Source organism: Tetrahymena thermophila, assembly GCF_000189635.1.
Source record: "Tetrahymena thermophila SB210 genomic scaffold scf_8254747, whole genome shotgun sequence".
Classification (NCBI taxonomy): domain Eukaryota; phylum Ciliophora; class Oligohymenophorea; order Hymenostomatida; family Tetrahymenidae; genus Tetrahymena; species Tetrahymena thermophila.
The window spans coordinates 1,034,789-1,053,271 of NW_002476507.1; the positions used below are offsets into that span (position 1 = coordinate 1,034,789).

Sequence of the window (18,483 nt, forward strand, 5' to 3'; positions counted from 1 at the left end):
ATAAAAAATTTTTCAAAAATATTAAGCAATTTATGCAATAAATTTAATTTTAATAAACGCTCATTTATTATAAATTAAAATTATAATGTTTTTCTATAAGAGGAAAAAATAATATTTATTATATTAAAATATAACACTTTTCACTATTTAATTTTAGTGGATGCTTTGAAGCAATAACTTAATTATTATAAATAAATTAGATTAATAGAATAAATTAGAATATTTTTAATTTTTGCTTAAAAATTTTTTTTATTATTTATTTTTTTTCTATTCCTTTAATAATATAAAAACATAAATTGTTAATTTTCAAGAAATTTAGAAAAATCTAAAATTTAAAATTCTAAATTTCTTTTATTTAACTTCAAGATATCTTTTAAAGGAAATTTAAAATTCACTTTTTGTCAAGAAATATTTAAGAAGCAGTAAATATCAAAAAATACCAATCTCTACTATCATGACCAAAAGCATGTAATTTAAAAATAAGAAAAACCAATAAATGTGTAAGTTGAAACTGGTCCTTTAAAAAAAGGAAGGTTCTTGAATTTAATATAATTTTTGTTTTAAAATATTAAATTAAAATAATTGGATTTATTTAAGAAGTTTTGTGATTTTTGAAAAAATAAAAAGTTAAATTGTTTTCATTTTTATTTTAAATTATATTTATAAACAAATTTGTATTTAGTTTATCAATAAAACAGTTTTGCTAAATCAAAATTAGTTTTTTATTTTTCTTCTTAGAATAAAAAAATTTACTAGTTTAGTAATCCAATTTAATTTGAAAAATAATTTACGCAATAATAGGACTACCACTTTATTATGGTATTAAAAGTATTTTATTTCAAAAATACATAGAGGAAAAAAATAAGATATTTTATTAAAAAAAGAAAATAATCTTTTGATAAAATCAAATAAATATTAATTAGTATCAAAAATCTCTACAAGATAAACTTAAATAGTAAATAATAATTGAAAATGGACTACTAAGAAGTAATTACTGTTTATCTATTAAAAATATTACTTTACTAATTAAAATAATCAGTTTATCAAAATATTCAAATAAAAGAATTCATCATTTATTTTCCCAAAAAAAAAATAAAGTTATCGATTTTTGACTTTCCAAAAACATTTTTTTTAGTTAGATGAAGAATAAATGAATTTTATTTATTGATATGAGTTAAATTATCTCTTTAAGAGTAAATAATAGCTTCCAATTTAGAGCCTTACAAATTATAAAAACAGTTAATTTTATCAATATTTTCTTTAAATCAATATTTTAGGCTAGGAGACTTGCCAAGGAAGAAAAACTCAGAAGGTTAAAAGCCTGGATTTAAATTAATAAAGAAGTAGATTTCTAAGTTACTGAATAATTAGGTCCTCTTCCTCCTTTTGATGATTAGGGTAATAAATAAGGAAAGTGGCTTACTACTAAGTATAAATTTGGTGAGTGGTATTATGATATGAATGGAAACCCTGTTTTCATCAACCCTGATGATGAATTTGATCAACATGGTAGTCTTTATGATGCTGAATCTAATCCTTATTTAAATTACGCATTTGATAAATTTGGAAACATTTGCCCTGCAGTTCTTATGACTCAAAATAATGAATACTTTTTATTCACTCCTATTTTCCAAATACAAATCCCTTAAAGCATAATCAAGGATATAAACTAAAAATAAGAAAAACCAGCCGCTTGAAAGGTTGAAACTCTTGCTAAGAAAAAGAAGGCTCTACCCAAAAAGGAACCTGCCCCTCCTAGTATGTTTTTATATTTTTAAACTTTACAAATGAAGGATTTATTTAAAAAAAGAAAAGAAATTATTAAGCAAATTTTAAAATGCCAAATAAATAAGTTAATTAATAAAGAAAAAATGTTTAGATTTAATTTAAAAACGATTAAACTCAATATTTCTATCATAAAAGCTAGGTTTTTATCTTTGATAATAATAATAATAAATAGTTAATCTTATTGTCTGTTATCTCAATATATATAATAGATAAAAATTATATTTGCAATTTAATATAATATAATTATTGTCTTGTTTAAATAACAATATTTTATTAATATTATTTAGAAATTCCCAAAAGACTCTTAAAAGAACAAGAACCAGCTAATAACTAGGCTTTCGTTACTGATATTAAACATTAAATATGAGTTACTATTCAAAAAGCAATCAAATTCGAAAACAAAAACTATAACGAAGGATAAGATATGGTTAAGGTTGATAAGGAAAGATAATACGTCAATAAGTCCTTTAAAAAAACGAAGTTCTTCAAATTAAAAAAATAAAAATAATTTTGTTTGATAAATCGTAATTTTAAAATAAATAAAAAATGTAATGAAGAAAATTATAAAATCTAAATTAATAAATATATTTAACAAAAAAATTAATTTAAATTCAAAAACATAATTCAATTATTTTTAACTATAAAACTAGATTATTAACTTTAATTTCAAATAAATAATCAAACTTATTGCTTTTTAATAAAATATTATCAATTTTTAGATGAAAATTTTATATTCAATTTAATAAATTAAAATTAATTTTAGAGAATAATTTGATTGATTTAAGAAATTATATGATTTTTACCAAAAAGAAAAGTTAAACTGTCTTCATATTTATTTATTTATTTATTTGATAATAATAAACAAATTTATATTTAGTTTATCAATAAAACAGCATTACCAAATCAAAATTGATTTTTTATTTTTCTTCATAGAATAGATAAAATGCTTGATTTAGTATCCAATTTAATTTGAAAAATAATTTAAGCAATAATAGAATGAATACATTTTTAAGGTTTTATAAGTATTTTTATATTAGAAGATGTTGAAAATAGAAATTTACTTACAGTGAAATAACATTTTACAGTTTTATTATTAAATAAATTAAATGAATTGTATTAAATTATACTGTTACTGAAATCATAAACATAAAATATTATTTTTTGTACTTTATATTATTAATTTCAAAAATCGAAAGAATTTATTATTTCTGATGAATTGAAATAGAAGAAAGGAATTAGTAGGATATGTAAAAAAGTATAATGAATCTATTATTATTTTAAAAATATATTTATGAATTGTTTCATATAATAATTAGTATAAAATAAAAATTTTTAAATAATTAAAATGGTTTTATGAAAAAATTATATTTAATAAATTTTCAATGTTATATTTTTAATTATAAAGTTGATTAAGATAAAAATAGAAGCAATAATTAAATAATTAAATAGCTATTTGTTAATTGAATATTAAAAATGTTATGAATAAAGACTGATTTTAATAGATATGTTAGCTAAATAAAAATAGATATCTATGAAATTTTAAATAAACAAAAAAATAGACTTGATTTATAAATAGTCTTTTTTTTTTTCATTCAAAATAAATGAAAAATATAATTTGGCAAAAATAAATAGAGAAAACTAAAAATATTTGATTAAAAAAAATAAAATAATCCTTTGATAAAATCAAATAAATATTAATTAATATCAAAAATCTCTACAAGATAAACTTAAAAAAGTAAAAAATAATTGAAAATGGCTGACTAAGAAGTAATTACTATTTATTAATTAAAAAAATTTACTTTACTAAATAATTAATCAGTTTATCAAAATATTCAAATAAAAAAGTCCATCATTTTCCCATAAAACCTATTAAAGTTAGCAATTTTTGACTATCCAAAAACATTTTTTTTAGTTAGATGAAGAATAAATGAATTTTTTTTCCTGATATGAGTTAAATTATCAGTTTAAAAGCAAATTATAATTTCGAATTTAGAGCCCTACTAATTATAAAAAGAGCTAATTTTATCCATGTTTTCTTTAAATTAATATTTTAGGCTAAGAGACTTGCCAAGGAAGAAAAACTCAGAAAGTTAAAGGCCAAGATTTAAGAAAATAAGGTTGAAGATTTCTAAGTTACTGAATAATAAGGTCCTCTTCCTCCTTATGATGATTAGGGTAACTAATAAGGAAAATGGCTTACTACTAAGTATAAATTTGGTGAATGGTATTATGATATGAATGGAAACCCTGTTTTCATCAGCCCTGATGATGAATATGACCAAAATGGTAGTCTTTATGATGCTGAATCTAATCCTTATTTAGATTACGCATATGATAAATTTGGAAACCCTTGCCCTGTAATTCTTATGACTCAAGATAATGAATACTTTTTATTCACTCCTATTTTCGAAATACAAATCCCTTAAAGCATAATCAAGGATATAAACTAAAAATAAGAAAAACCAGCCACTTAAAAGGTTGAAACTGTTGCTAAGGAAAAGAAGGCTCCCATCCAAAAGGCACCTGCCCCTCCTAGTATGTTTTTATATTTTTAAACTTTACAAATGAAAGATTTATTTAAAAAGTATTATTTAAAAAAAATAAAGAAGCCATTAAGCAAAATTTAAAATGTATTATAAATAAGTTAATTAATATAGCAAAAAACCTAGATTTAATTTATTGACTACAGTACTCAATATTCTTAGCATAAAAACTAGGCTTTTATCTTTGCTATAGAATAAATACTTAATAATTAATTTTATTGCTTGCTTATTAGTTCAATATTTATTTTAGATGAAAATTATATTTGCAATTTAATATAATATAAATAATTGGTGGTTAGTTTAAATAATAATATTTTATTCAATATTATTTAGAAATTCCCAAGAGACTCTTAAAAGAACAAGAAGCAGCTAACAGCTCAGCTGTCGTTGCTGATTATAAGCATGAAAAATTAGTAACTGTTTAAGAAGCTATCGATTTCGAAAGCAAAAACTTTAAAGAAGGATAAGAAATGGTTAAGGTTGATAGGGAAAGAGATTCCGTCAATATCGTCTTCATTGGACACGTTGATGCTGGTAAATCCACTCTTTCTGGTAGAATTCTTAAAAACTGTGGTGAAGTTGATGAAACTGAAATTCGTAAATTCGAACTTGAAGCTAAAGAAAAGAACAGAGAAAGTTGGGTTCTTGCTTACATTATGGATATTAACGAAGAAGAAAGAAGCAAGGGTATTACTGTCGAATGCGGTAAGGCTCACTTCTAACTTGCCAACAAGCGTTTTGTCTTGCTTGATGCTCCTGGACACAAGAACTATGTTCCTAATATGATTGCTGGTGCTTGTCAAGCCGATGTTGCAGCTCTTATTATTTCTGCTAGACAAGGTGAATTCGAAGCTGGTTTCGAAGGTGGTCAAACTCAAGAACATGCTCACTTAGCTAAAGCTTTGGGAGTCCAACACATGATTTGTGTTGTCTCTAAGATGGATGAAGTTAATTGGGATAAAAAGAGATACGATCACATCCATGATTCCGTCGAACCTTTCCTCAGAAACTAAGTCGGTATCTAATCTATTGAATGGGTTCCCATCAACGGTTTCCTTAACGAAAATATTGATACTCCTATTCCTACCGAAAGATGTGAATGGTACAAGGGAGATACTCTTTTTGATAAGTTCAACAAGGTTCCAGTTCCTTTAAGAGATCCCAACGGTCCTGTTAGAATCCCAGTTCTTGATAAGCTTAAAGATTAAGGTTAATTCCTCTTTGGTAAAATTGAATCTGGTACAATTAGAGACGATCTTTGGGTTACTCTTATGCCTTACAGAAAACAATTCTAAATTTTATCTATCTATAACACTAAGGATTAGAGAGTCCTTTACGCCTCTGCTGGTGAAAATGTCAAGGTAAAAAATATTTAATTTTTAGTTCAATTTTTTAGTAAACATTTTTACTTAACTCTGTAATTAAAAATCTAATTTTATAAAAAAAGATTAAACTCAAAGGTCTTGAAGATAAGGACATTGAAAGAGGTTACATGGTTTGCAGTACTGAAGATTTATGCCCTATTACTTAATTATTTATTGCTGAAATTACTATTTTATAATTACCTGAACACAAGCCTATTATGTCTTAAGGTTACTCTTGTGTCCTCCACATGCACACAAGTGTTGCTGAAATTGAAATAGAAGAAGTAGAAGCAGTTCAAAACCCTGAAAATAAGAAACTCACCAAGAATACTTTCTTGAAGAGCAATCAAACTGGTGTTGTTAAGATTGGAGTAATTTATTTATTTAGTAGTTAATTTTAAACAAATTTTAAAAAAAAATTTATTTTATTTTAGATAAAGGGTGGTTTAATGTGCCTTGAAAAGTTCGAAACTATTTCTCAATTAGGTAGATTTACCCTCAGAGACGAAGAAAAAACTATTGGTTTCGGTAGAGTAATGAAGATCAAGCCTTACAAGGTGTGAGAAAACTAATTATAGTAATTCAAATAAATAGCATATATCAAATAAAATATTCTTATCCTGTATTATTATTATTTCATAGTATTCCTAATTTAAAATTTGGAATATCATATTTTCATATTGGTGATTTTTTATTTGAAATGGTTATGAATTAACCTTAAATTCAACTTCCCTCAAAATCTTTATATATAAAAAAGTTATTGATAAATAATTCAGTACATATTTATTATAATATTGAAGTAAAAGATTAAAATCTTAAATTTGTTATAAAAACGAAAATTGTTTTTGAATTTATTACTTTGGTAAAGAATTAATATTTGAAAGAAAAACAAGGAAATTAAATGAATAAACTTAAAAAAAAAATAAATGTTTAGTAATAAAATTTGTAAAACTTTAAAAAATATATTTAAAATTTTTTTGAAAATGATTAAAAAAAGTCTTAAATAAATATTTTATAAACCAAGATTAGCTATAAAAATTTTTAATTCAGTTTTATTTTTATTTTATACAACTAATTCTTTACATTGAAATCTAATAAATATATATATACATACATATTAAGGTTTGAAAACGCGATTTTAATCATTATAATCAATTGATGATATATTAAATTATTAGAAAATTTATTTAAAGGTAAATTTTACAAAATATTTAAATTACAATAGATTTTTCAAAAAATAAAAACAAAACGAAATGTAGAAAAGTGTTATGGGGTAAAGCGCTCTGGATGCAAAATACAGAGAAATGGATTATGAAAGACATGTGAAGAAGATTACTAATATTATAGAATCTAAAAAAGCATAGCTAACGAGCAATTAAATTGCAGAATTTAAAGAATCTTTTATGAATGCGAAATCAGTAAATATTAAATTTAATGATGTAAGTAGATAACAATAGATTAACTAGTAAAATGAAGCTATGTTATGTAAGTTGATTGAAATATCTTAAGGAAAATGCTGCTTTTTAAACTAACCTTAGTTTTCGAATAATACTACTCCAACTTCTCAGCAATAAAAACCTCTTCATTTACCATACAGATAAGAAAAGTTAAGATAAATTGATGAAGAAAATAAATAACTTGCCAAAAGATTAATTGAGTAAAAATCATTTATAAACCGCTAAAAATTGCAAAAAGATATTAGCCAATATGAAAAACTGAAAAAGCATATGCAGAAATTTAAATCCTTAGGACACATATCTTAAAAACCAACTAAATTACCTCCTATCCTCAACAAAAAAACTGTTTTTACTGGAAATCTTGAATAAAATGCTACCTTGGTATAAGAAACTAAAAATAATTATCTAGAGTAGAGATAACAATAAAAAAAGATTGTCTAAGATTACTTCTTAGAAGATAGAGGAAGCTATTCTAATAGAAATTAAGATTAAAGTAAAATTAAATAAATTAATGAAAATTAATCTTATAAATAGGGAGCTCATGATAATAATCATATATCTTATTCAGAATAAAAGCAAAAATAAAAATAAGAAGAAAAGAATAATGAATCTCATCATGATAATACTAAAAATCATGATGAATAACGTAGGCACCATGAAACAGAAATTAATCATAATAATAATGAGTAGACTAATAAAAATTCTTAAAACAGTAAGAGTACAAGTCATCATAATGATAATTAAAAAGATAATAATATTAAGGAACACAATATAGACAATCACAATGAATCACATGAAAATCATAAATAATAAACAACCTAAAACCACTAAGTAAAAAATAATGAGCATCAAGAAAAAAACTAAGAAGAAAGCAGTAAATAAAACAAAGAAGAGGAACATCAACAATCTAAAAGTAAAGAAGATTAAATGCATAAAGACTAAGACCATCCAAAACAAGAATAATCAAATTAAGAAAATAAGAAAGACGAAAATCATAATGTACCAAATGAAAATAATGAAGTACAACATGAATAGTAAAAAGTGGATGAGTAAACAAATACAAAGCAAGAAAATGAAAATCACCATGCAGAAAAAAGCCATCCAAAAATTGAGTAAAACGAAGATAAAAACAATTAAAAAGAAGATGGAGATAATAATCATCATAATGAAGAAAATTCTCCATAAAAAAAAGTTAATTCATTAACACATATAGAAGAATAAGGAAAATAAGATGCTTCTAAGTCAAAAAGCAAAGTCGAGCTAGATTAAGAACACTAATAAAAGAGCAAAAACGAGATAAAATAAGAAAACTGATTAAATTAAAAAAATTAAAATTATTTTCATACAAACTAAATTCCAACTATATTCTTTTATTTTAAAATGGCTTTAGCTTTTTGCTAAATCTAAATCTTATCTTATTGAACATTTTTTATTTTAAAAACTCTAAATAATTTTTTCATTTACTTAAACAAAAACCTCTTTTTTGAAATTTGTTTGACTTTTATTTTAAGTTATAAGTATTATTATTATTTTTTTTAATTTATTGTGTTATTTTTAATTAAAAAACTCAAATTAATTTGTAAAAAATATAGTAGGTACATACATACATATTTTTTAATTTAAATGAGAATTTTTAGTTTAAAATCAAAAAATTTGTTCGTTAAAAATACTTTCAATAGAAGAAACCGCGTTAATTTTAGCTTTATATAGGGATTCCAATTTTAAAATTAATAAATATTAGCTTACTTTTTCATCAATATTTTATCAAACAATTATTTGAAAAGAAAAAGAAAAGATTAGATACTATGCGTTGAGTTTCTAAATAAATGTGATGTGTTGATGGTAAAAATTAAGTGGATCTATAAATAACGAATTTAACATACCCGAATTATAGTCTTTATATATGGTTTTATTAAGCTTATACCTAACTCGAATTATAATTAATTAATTATTAATATGAAAGCGAGTGAATTAGTGAGTTAGGGAAAAGCGAGATATATTTCATTTGAAACTAAAGATAATCAAATACTTAAACAATCAATCAAAATTAATAATTTGTAAGCTGACATTATAAAAATTGTAATAATAATAATTAAGAAGAAAACTTTTTAAATATAAGAAATTAGAGATTAAATATCAATTAAGTAAAGACTACTAAATTCTTTTTGTATAATACCATTATTATCTCAGAGCTAAGTAATTAGATAAATATTTTTATAAATTTATGCTAAACATGATTTTATAATATTAGGTAATTTAGGAGATAGATTTGTAGTATAGATTTTCCATTGTTTGCCAAAGTGATTAAGTAGAGATTACTAACAGATTTAAAAGAAACAAATTACTTAGAGAATATAAACTTAAATTGATTTAAAACAGTAAATGAGTAGCAATGAAAGTGAAATGATGGACGATGTAGAGTTTTATTCCTTTATTTAAGTTAACGAAGATTTATCTAATTCCTAAGAGTAGAGCAGCTAGGTGATCTATGATAATCATCAATAAATTTTATAAGACTAAAAGGAAATAAATCTATCAACTTAAAATGTAGGAGAGGAATAATTTTTCAAAAAGCTTTCATAAGCTTTTTACTCTACATAAAAAGATTTTTCAAAAACATAAAAAAAAAATAGTATCATTGAGGATGAATCTCAAAATTTGCAATCTAAATTAAATTGTTTGGAAAACTAGAATACTTAGCCCTAGACTCCTAAAAGCAGATAGTAAATATATAATATTATTTATTCATTAAAAATTCTAAATTTTACTCAGATGTTTTTAGAAAGCATTATGTTGAATAAAAATAATTTACATTTATATAATTAGACCTACTAAAAGTGAGGATCAGCTTGAAACAAAGAGTCATCATCTGCTTAAAAATTACTAAATCAAAAAAATTCAAAAGCATCCTTAACATATCGACTTAACTACTTATGAGAGTAGCTCAATCAAAAAACAACAGGCACCTAATCTAACAAGCACTGATTATAACTTACAGCAAAATTCAGAATTTAATTTTTAAGATGGAATTTCAATTACATCAGATAACTAAAAAGGCAAAAAACTAATTTTTATTTAGAAAAATGCCTAAAATAATATAGGAAATACAGAAAATAACTAAGAGAATTAATATTTTAATTAATAACAAAATAATAAGTTCATTTAAACATAATTTAACTAACCAAATTAAAGATACTCAACAAATTAAGAAATTATCTAAAGCAAACCAATCAATCATAGATTGATAATATAAAATAAAAATCCTGAAAATGGTTTAGAAAAATAAAGATTAAATTAATTAAATTTGAATATTTAACGTGAGAAAAAAGCAGATGAAATTGAGACAATAATTCTCAATGAAAGCTAAGAAATGCGAAATAATTTGCAAAAAAAATAAATAAATTTAGTTTATAAAAATAAATAAGACTTATTAAATGAACTTTAAAATAATTAATTTGAGTAAAATGACTTAAAAAATCACTATTAATGGTAGCCCTTGTCATCAAGACCTGCTCTAAATACAAATAATACCACAAATATTTAAAATAGTGTAAAAACGAACTAAATAGAGAATAATTTCTTTGAAATATCTGATAATCAATAAAAACAACACTTTATTAATTAAAAAAGATAAATATAAGTGAATAATAATCATAATAATTTTAATAAAAATGAAGTAAATTAGAGTAGCTATAACTATAACCCACATTTTTTCAAAAGAAATTCTGTCTAAGAAAAGGTAGATGAAGTCAAAAGTAACTTCATCAATACTCCAAAATAGGTTTTAAATGATAGAAATAAAGATGAAAAAGCCAACAAATTAAATACTATGATGGTGCTTAATTAAAATTAAATCATTTAGAATGACAATGACCTTAGGCAAAGGATAAAGGATGCTCTTAACAATAAATTTACACCATAGTAGAAAAAAAGCATACTTTTAAGCTCATAAAAAAAAGGTCTTACAACTCCACGTTAATTGTTAAATTAAAATACTAATGGATTCTAAACATTATAATCAAAATAGAATTTGATGAGTAATTTATAATTTAACAATAATAATAACAATATCGATAATATTTTGGCAGTTCAACACTAAACACCTTTAAGTAATAGAGAGTTAGTTATTAATAATTAATCTTAGATAGAAAATAATAGTTTAAAGAAAATAATTTTACAAAGGCCTTAAAAATAAATCAATAACACATAAAATAAGTTGAGATTAAATCAAAATAATTAACATATTTAAGTTGAATCAAATATCTAAATAGGTAGTAATATTACCTAATCATAACCATAATCAAGCTAAAATTATGTCAATCAAAACAGTATTAACCTAACTAATAGCTTAAAGTTTTAAATAGGTAACTCTATTAAGAATTAGATAAATTAAGATACAGAAAATATAAATAACAAATCCAAAAACAATTTTTTTAGCTAGGTTATTAAATCTAAAACTATCTAAAATTTGAACAAATATTAAACTCAAAATGAGCTTACAAAATTACCTTTAAGCAATAGTTAAAAATTGATTGAATACCCATAACAATCTTAAGGAAATTAAAATTTTAATAACTTAAGTTTAAAAAATATAGCATCTTAAAAAGCAATAAATTTAATAACTCAAAGTGGAAGTAAGAAAAAAACATTACTAATCAATCAAAATTAAAAAGTAGAAAGTATTTATACAGCAAATTTCGAACAGGAATACTAAAATAGTTAAAGAGCTGATTGAAATAAATATATATATAATAAAATATATGCAAACTTACAGACTAACTTTGGCAATCCTACTCATAAATCTAACTTTTAATCAAAAAGAATAAATAAGTGAATGAAATAAATTATACTAAAATTATTATAACCATTCAATTAATTTTTTACCCTAACTTAGCTATGATAAATTAAATTAAGCATAAATAATAAATATATTTAAAGCATATATAAAAATGCCCTTTTTGCTTTTATTTATAATAACTGCATGATTCTCCTTATTTTATCAATCAATTATTATGTTTTATTACAAAAAAATGGTCAGCTATTTATTTAAATATCAATTATTTTTTTTCCCAACTATGTTGCATACTTATTAACTAACTTTGATTATTTTAATGCAAAATCTATCTTTTAAGAAAAAATTAAAATATTAGCTTTAAAACAATAAAAAATATTCACTGATGAATAATTCCTTATGTTAAAACTTCTATATTCATATAAATTTACTAGGTTTGATGGTAATACTCTAAAATATCACTTTTAAGCAAAAAAATTTATTATTTATGTAAAATAATCCAAAAATTAATACAACTATTCAATTTCTTTATCCTAACTTAATAGTTATTAAAAAGAAATATAAATACTCGAACTATTACTTAAAAATATCTTTTTTTACAGCTATTAGTAATAATTCAATTAATCTCTTTATTTAATAAATCAATTATTTATAGTCTTATTTTTAATAAATTTGTCTTAGTTTTTCCAATTATTTTTTCAGAATTTAAATACACAAATTATTATAATTTCTTAGTGTAAATATATATTAATCGATTGGTTATATTGACTTAATATTTTATATTTCAAATATTATCTTAATTTTATTAAATTAATTAATTTTAAACTTTATATTTAATTTTTTATTAATCAAAAATATTTGTCTTAGGATAATTTTCAGAAACTAAATTTTTTTCAATCTTACACAAATTCGATGTAGTTTACTTTAAGTAATGTAGTGTCAATACTATACTGAATTTCTCAAGAGAATAAAACCTCTGCTAAATAATATTTAATTGTATTCATTTAATAAACTTAATCTATTTTTAAAATAACAATTTAAAACTGACCACAAATAAAGATATAAATAACAATTAAAATTATAAAGAAAAGTATGTTTTATTCTAATATTTTATTTAATAAATTGATATTTTCTTAATTATGAGATAAATTATTAGATAATAATAGAATTTAGTATAAAATTAATCCAGAAAATGCTAAATTTATTGTTAAAGAGTTATTGTGTTTAAAAAATTATTTGATAATTATTAATTAAATTACATTAAAGAAAATATCTCATAAATATTAGTAGATATAAAATTAAGTTTAATCATTAAATATTTATTTTATTTTAGATGATATCCTTATAAATTCACTTATATTCACCAGGGAATTTACAAAAATCTGAAAAAAAAATTTTCTAATCAAAATAAAATGAATTAATATAATAAATTGAAAAATTATTGAAAAATTTTAATTATAATTTATAAAAGATAATATAAAGAAGGTCATCTTAACATAATTGTATCTGGTTAGAAGTGAGTATTATTGGAATATAAATAAATAAATTAAATTAGATCTTTATTGAATAAGAATAACTGATTGATTATTAAATCTATGAATTACACAAATAAATACTTTTTAAAATATTTTTTTTTAACGTAAAACATAGAACATTTTTTTATTGGAATGTTTCTATTTTTTTTATATAAATTTTATTGGGCAGTAAGTATATGAAAGTAATTTTTTTTTTGCTGTAAACACAGTTTGAATAGTGGGAAAAAAAAAGTGGTGTATATTTGATTAATATTGGTTAGCTTGGATATTATTGTGAATAGTAAAGTAAAAGAATGTAATCAATTAGGTTATATAGTAATAGTAGATCAAAATCTATCTTCTTTGACAGTATAAAAAGGAGAAGCTCTTCTTTGTAATTATCTTATTAAAAAAAAAAGTAATTAATTTCTTTAACGAATTTAGATATTGTTTTAATAGATGTAATTTATTATCTTTAAAGGTGATTAAATTAATATATAAACCAGTATGATGAGTAAAATATGTAAAATAACTAAAAAATTTCATTTACTTGTTAACTTCCCATTCTTCGTTAATTTATTTGCACTGTGATAGAATATTCTATGCATTGTTAAAAAATGTTGGGTTAATTGGGTTTTCAAAAACTTAGGCTTTAGGTTTTGCCAGAATGTTGTCCTTTTTATTTCTTAAAAATTTGTATTTGATTGATTTTTCTAAGTTATCTAACTCTGAGTCCTTTCTGTTTAAAAGAAAATAAACTGATTCATTCTTTAAACTGTCTCTTTTATTATGTGTAGAATAGCTCTTGTTAGAACATATAATAGATACTTCTTCTTAGTCATCTTAAATAGTATCTGTTTACATCTTTTTGCTGATATTATTTAATAGACTTGAATTATTTTTCAAGATATATGGAAGCGAGCTTTTCTCAATGTGTTTTTAAATAATTTCATCTGTATCAGTCTTTTTATCTGATTGAGCTGCATTGTGGATATCTTCTACAAACTCATCTACATTCCTCCTGTAAAGCTTTTAAATTTTATCTAAGACTTCCTGGATTCTTGATTCATTCATAACTAGTTTATGGAATTTATCACTCCATAACTCATTTATGTATATTCTACCTATCTGAAAAAAAGAAAGAAATAAATATAAAAAAATTATGCTTATGAATAGCTAATATAGATTAATTTATTTTTATTCAGTTGATAATTTTTGCTTACAAGCACTTTATAAGATATCAATTAGTAATACTTTTAAATAAATTTGAGGGTGCTTAAAAATTAAGACTTTTTGGTCTTTGCTTTTTATTTTTCAATAATTTACCAAAAGTGTATATTTAATTTTTTTTGAATGTTACAAACCAACTCTCTCTCTTCTGTATTAATTTTTTGATTTGTTTTTATTAAAAACAATCAGAAATTTCCTTTGAGATTATTCTACTGAATATTTTTGGTTACTTAAAAAATGTGCAACTCGTTTTTTTAATTTTGAAAACAATTATGAAAAAAATTATTCACTTTATGCAATCATTCACACATAAATAATATTTAAAGGGACAATAACAACATCTTTTTGTAAGTGTTTACCTAGTCTTCAGCTGTTTTTTTCATTTATAAGTGCTTTTTTTGCTATGTTTATTTCTGATTTGATGCTGCCTTTCTCTTGAAAATATCTATTGTAAGCTTTCGATCAATAATTTCTTTGTCTTTTATTATTACAGGTAAGTTAACCATAACCCTATAGCTAACCCCTTGGAGTTTTTTTTTTTCTGCTAAGTTTAGCTGTTGCGCTAAATTTTGAGTAGGCTGTGTACTCATATTTAAAGCAAGTTATACAATTTTATTTGATAAATAATAATTTCACTAGAATCAAAAAAATAGATCACTTCTTTATTAATTAATAAAATAATGATGAGAAATAACAATAAAAATTTACTACAAAAATTAAAAGATAAGCACAATAACATAATATTGAAATTAACACTCTTCCTACTACCACTCTTAAAATATGTGTAAATTAACAAATTACAATGACACATGAAAAATTTACTTTCTAATTTTTACATCAAAAAAAATGAGAAAATTTTTTTTGCAAAATATATAAAAAAAGTCGTTTTCGTTTATATGAATGAGGTAGACTTTGTTGAATTAATAAAAATTTAGTAATATAGAATAGAAAAAAATTACCTCCCTAGTTAAAATAGAAAAAAAAAAAATTACATAAATCATATTAGATATAAAATATAGTATTTTAAAAAATATCTAATAAAATAGCAATTAAATATTTTTAAAATTTAAGAAACTTGCATTCATTTATACTTTGTAATAAGAAATCAAAAATATTTAAAAAATGACACGCAAAATAAAAATACGATGTTAAAAGCAAAAATTTGTATCAAAAAATATTAAAGTATTTTTGTACTATTATTCACATAAAATTCCTTTGGGATAAATAAAAAAATATCATGAGCAAGGCTTACTTAGTAGCATATCTAAATAATTGTAAACAAATAGATAATCTTATTATCTATGGTTCATTTTGAGATAAAAAAAAAGACTATAATACACAATTTTATTTTTTGAATCTTTAATTTTATTTAATTGTTAGTTTATTTATTTATTTGTTTGCTTGCTTGATTTATCCAAGATCAAAGGAGGATAAACAATCTTTTAATAATTTCATAAATAATTAATTAATAAAAAAACTTTTTTTTGGTTTGTTTTCTTGTTAAAAGAAAAAAAGGAAATAAAAAGAACAATAAATATTAAAATTCAAAAAAAATATATTAGGTTAGGTAGAACCCTAAGAAATCAATCAATTAATTGAAAGTAAAAAGATAATTAAATCTCAACTAGAAATAGATAGATATAAAACTTATTTGATAAAAATTAACGAAAAGTATGGATTTGCCTGACAACGTTAAGGGTTTCCTTACCCTCCTTGGTGGTTTCACAATGCATTTATGCTGTGGAGCTCTATATATGTGGGGAACTATCAATCCTTATATCACTTCTTATTTCCGTTGGAGAGAGCCATCTGATCTTAAAGTAGAAACTGGTGCAGCTGTCTTCCCTGTTATGATGTGTGCAGTCGCTACTGGTATGCCCATGGGTGTCAAGCTCATCAAAAAGTTTGGTTCTGCTCGTCTCGTTTGCTATGTTTGTGGTGCATCTGCTGCTTTTTGTGTTTTCATTTCTTCTTTTGCAGCTGCCTTCTGGTAATTCGTTATTATTTATGGACTCTGCTTTGGTATCATCACTGGTTGTATTTATTACATCCCTATCTACATGGGATATCTTTACTTCCCTAAGAAGAAAGGTATTGTTTCAGGTGTCGTATTATGTGGATACGGTCTTGCTTCTTTAGTTTTTGGTTTAACATTCTTCGCATTAGTTAATCCTGAAGGCTTAAACTAAGAATATGATGCAACACACACTTACAAGTATTTCTAAGGTAAATCACTTTCTGTTGCTTAAAACGTCCCCGGTGTACTTCGTTAGATGAGTTTTTACTATTTAATCCTTTTGATGGCTGGTGCTTCTTTAATTTTCCCCCATAAAGATTAAGTTGGTAATAAAGAAAAAGCTCTCAAGGAAGAACTTACTGAAAAAGCTGTCACTTTAGAACAAAAGCGTGAACTTAAAATTAAATTGGCAGAAGAAATTCTGAAGGAAGAAGATGATGTAGGTAAAATTGAAGTCCATGAAGACGTAGATACAGATGAAATCAAAGAAAAAGCTGCACAAATGCAAGGAAATGGTCTCCCTATTAGTCAATAAATGGAACAATACAGCGATGCCAGATATGAAGGTCCTCAATTGTAAGTAAACTAACCTCTACTTCAAAAGGGTGCTCATGACGACGAAGATTTCTCAAAGCGTGGTGTCCCTAATGTCAAAACTGCCTTAACATCTATTAGATTCTGCATGTCAATATTGATTGCAATTCTTTCTCTTTCAATAGGTCTTTTGGTTAATGGTAACTATAAAAATATCGGTAAGGAATTCCTTGATGATTCTTTCTTGACAGTCGTAGGAAGTTTTGCTGCTGTTGGAAATGGTCTTTCTCGTCCTATTTGGTCAAGTATGCTTGATAAATTCTCCTTCAAGACAGTATTCAGTTTCCTTCTCGTTCTCGAAATCTTCCTCGGTCTCACTTTCAGATATTCTTATTTCAATGGTGTTGTTTATCTAATTTATGTCTTTTTAATTCACACAACATTTGGTGGTGTTATGGCTATGTTCCCTGTTGTCTCTGCATAACTTTTTGGTGTTAAGGTAGCCTCATAGATCTATGGTATCTATTGGTACGGTTTCGGTATAGCTAACTTCATTTAATTTGGTTTAGTCATAGGATTAAAGAAAAAAATAGGATACGAAGGTATTTATTATATTGATGTTATCTTCTCTGTAGCTTGTCTTATCATTATAAGATTATATAAACTCAAGACTGATTGGTCTAATTATTACTTAGAAATGAAAAGATAAGGTATTCCAATCCCTGAAGATCCCAACAAGCATTGATTTCAATAGTTAAGCAAGAATAGAAATAATTGGTGAGAATATGTGTGTACTTAAGATAATATCTGATTAAATAGTCAAGATTAATATTATGAATAAATAGTATTTATCTTCTATCTATATTAAATTCTCATACCTATAATTTAATTCTTGAATAAACTAGCAAGCATTAATTATGTCTATTATAAATTTATTTTATTTTTAAATTTTAAGTAATTATCAATGATATCATCATTCAGTCAGTTTCTTAATGTTATAATTAAGTAAGTAAATACCTCAAAATAAACATTTTTATACACTTTTGTTTTTAGTTATAATCCCATTTATTCATTAATTCATTCTATCTATTTTATAACTTTTCTGTTTATTTCTTTAAAATTAATTCAATTAAAATTTGAAGAAAATTCTTTTTAAAAGTTAATTAATAAATCAATTACTTAAATTTTATTTAAAATTCAAAAATCAAAAAGTACGAATTAATTGAGTTAAATTATTAAACAAT

The 18,483-nt window shown here is 22.9% G+C and overlaps 5 protein-coding genes across 5 annotated transcripts; 4 read left to right on the forward strand and 1 right to left on the reverse strand. All coding sequences in view use genetic code 6, as the record gives it.

Moving 5' to 3' along the window:
- Nucleotides 1-876: 876 nt before the first annotated feature.
- TTHERM_00146410 (elongation factor Tu protein) lies at nucleotides 877-6,434 on the forward strand. Its single transcript, XM_001011280.3, has 5 exons — nucleotides 877-987; nucleotides 3,843-4,323; nucleotides 4,665-5,692; nucleotides 5,779-6,066; nucleotides 6,130-6,434. The coding sequence occupies exons 1-5, from the start codon at nucleotides 973-975 to the stop codon at nucleotides 6,256-6,258; spliced, it is 1,941 nt and encodes a 646-aa protein (XP_001011280.3). The 5' UTR covers nucleotides 877-972; the 3' UTR covers nucleotides 6,259-6,434.
- A 430-nt stretch (nucleotides 6,435-6,864) lies between these two features.
- On the forward strand, nucleotides 6,865-8,466 carry TTHERM_00146420 (hypothetical protein; the record flags this gene model as incomplete). The annotated part of the gene is made up of 1 exon (XM_001011281.4): nucleotides 6,865-8,466. Exon 1 carries the CDS (start codon nucleotides 6,949-6,951, stop codon nucleotides 8,464-8,466), a length of 1,518 nt encoding a protein of 505 aa, XP_001011281.3. The 5' UTR covers nucleotides 6,865-6,948.
- A 1,068-nt stretch (nucleotides 8,467-9,534) lies between these two features.
- On the forward strand, nucleotides 9,535-11,887 carry TTHERM_00146430 (hypothetical protein; the record flags this gene model as incomplete). Its single annotated transcript, XM_001011282.1, has 2 exons — nucleotides 9,535-9,875; nucleotides 9,979-11,887. The coding sequence occupies 2 exons, from the start codon at nucleotides 9,535-9,537 to the stop codon at nucleotides 11,885-11,887; spliced, it is 2,250 nt and encodes a 749-aa protein (XP_001011282.1).
- A 1,918-nt stretch (nucleotides 11,888-13,805) lies between these two features.
- On the reverse strand, nucleotides 13,806-15,278 carry TTHERM_00146440 (hypothetical protein; the record flags this gene model as incomplete). The annotated part of the gene is made up of 3 exons (XM_001011283.1): nucleotides 13,806-13,860; nucleotides 14,009-14,586; nucleotides 15,048-15,278. The coding sequence occupies 3 exons, from the start codon at nucleotides 15,276-15,278 to the stop codon at nucleotides 13,806-13,808; spliced, it is 864 nt and encodes a 287-aa protein (XP_001011283.1).
- A 1,083-nt stretch (nucleotides 15,279-16,361) lies between these two features.
- Nucleotides 16,362-17,984, forward strand: TTHERM_00146450 (oxalate/formate antiporter; the record flags this gene model as incomplete). The annotated part of the gene is made up of 1 exon (XM_001011284.2): nucleotides 16,362-17,984. One exon carries the CDS (start codon nucleotides 16,362-16,364, stop codon nucleotides 17,982-17,984), a length of 1,623 nt encoding a protein of 540 aa, XP_001011284.2.
- Between the last annotated feature and the right edge of the window lie 499 nt (nucleotides 17,985-18,483).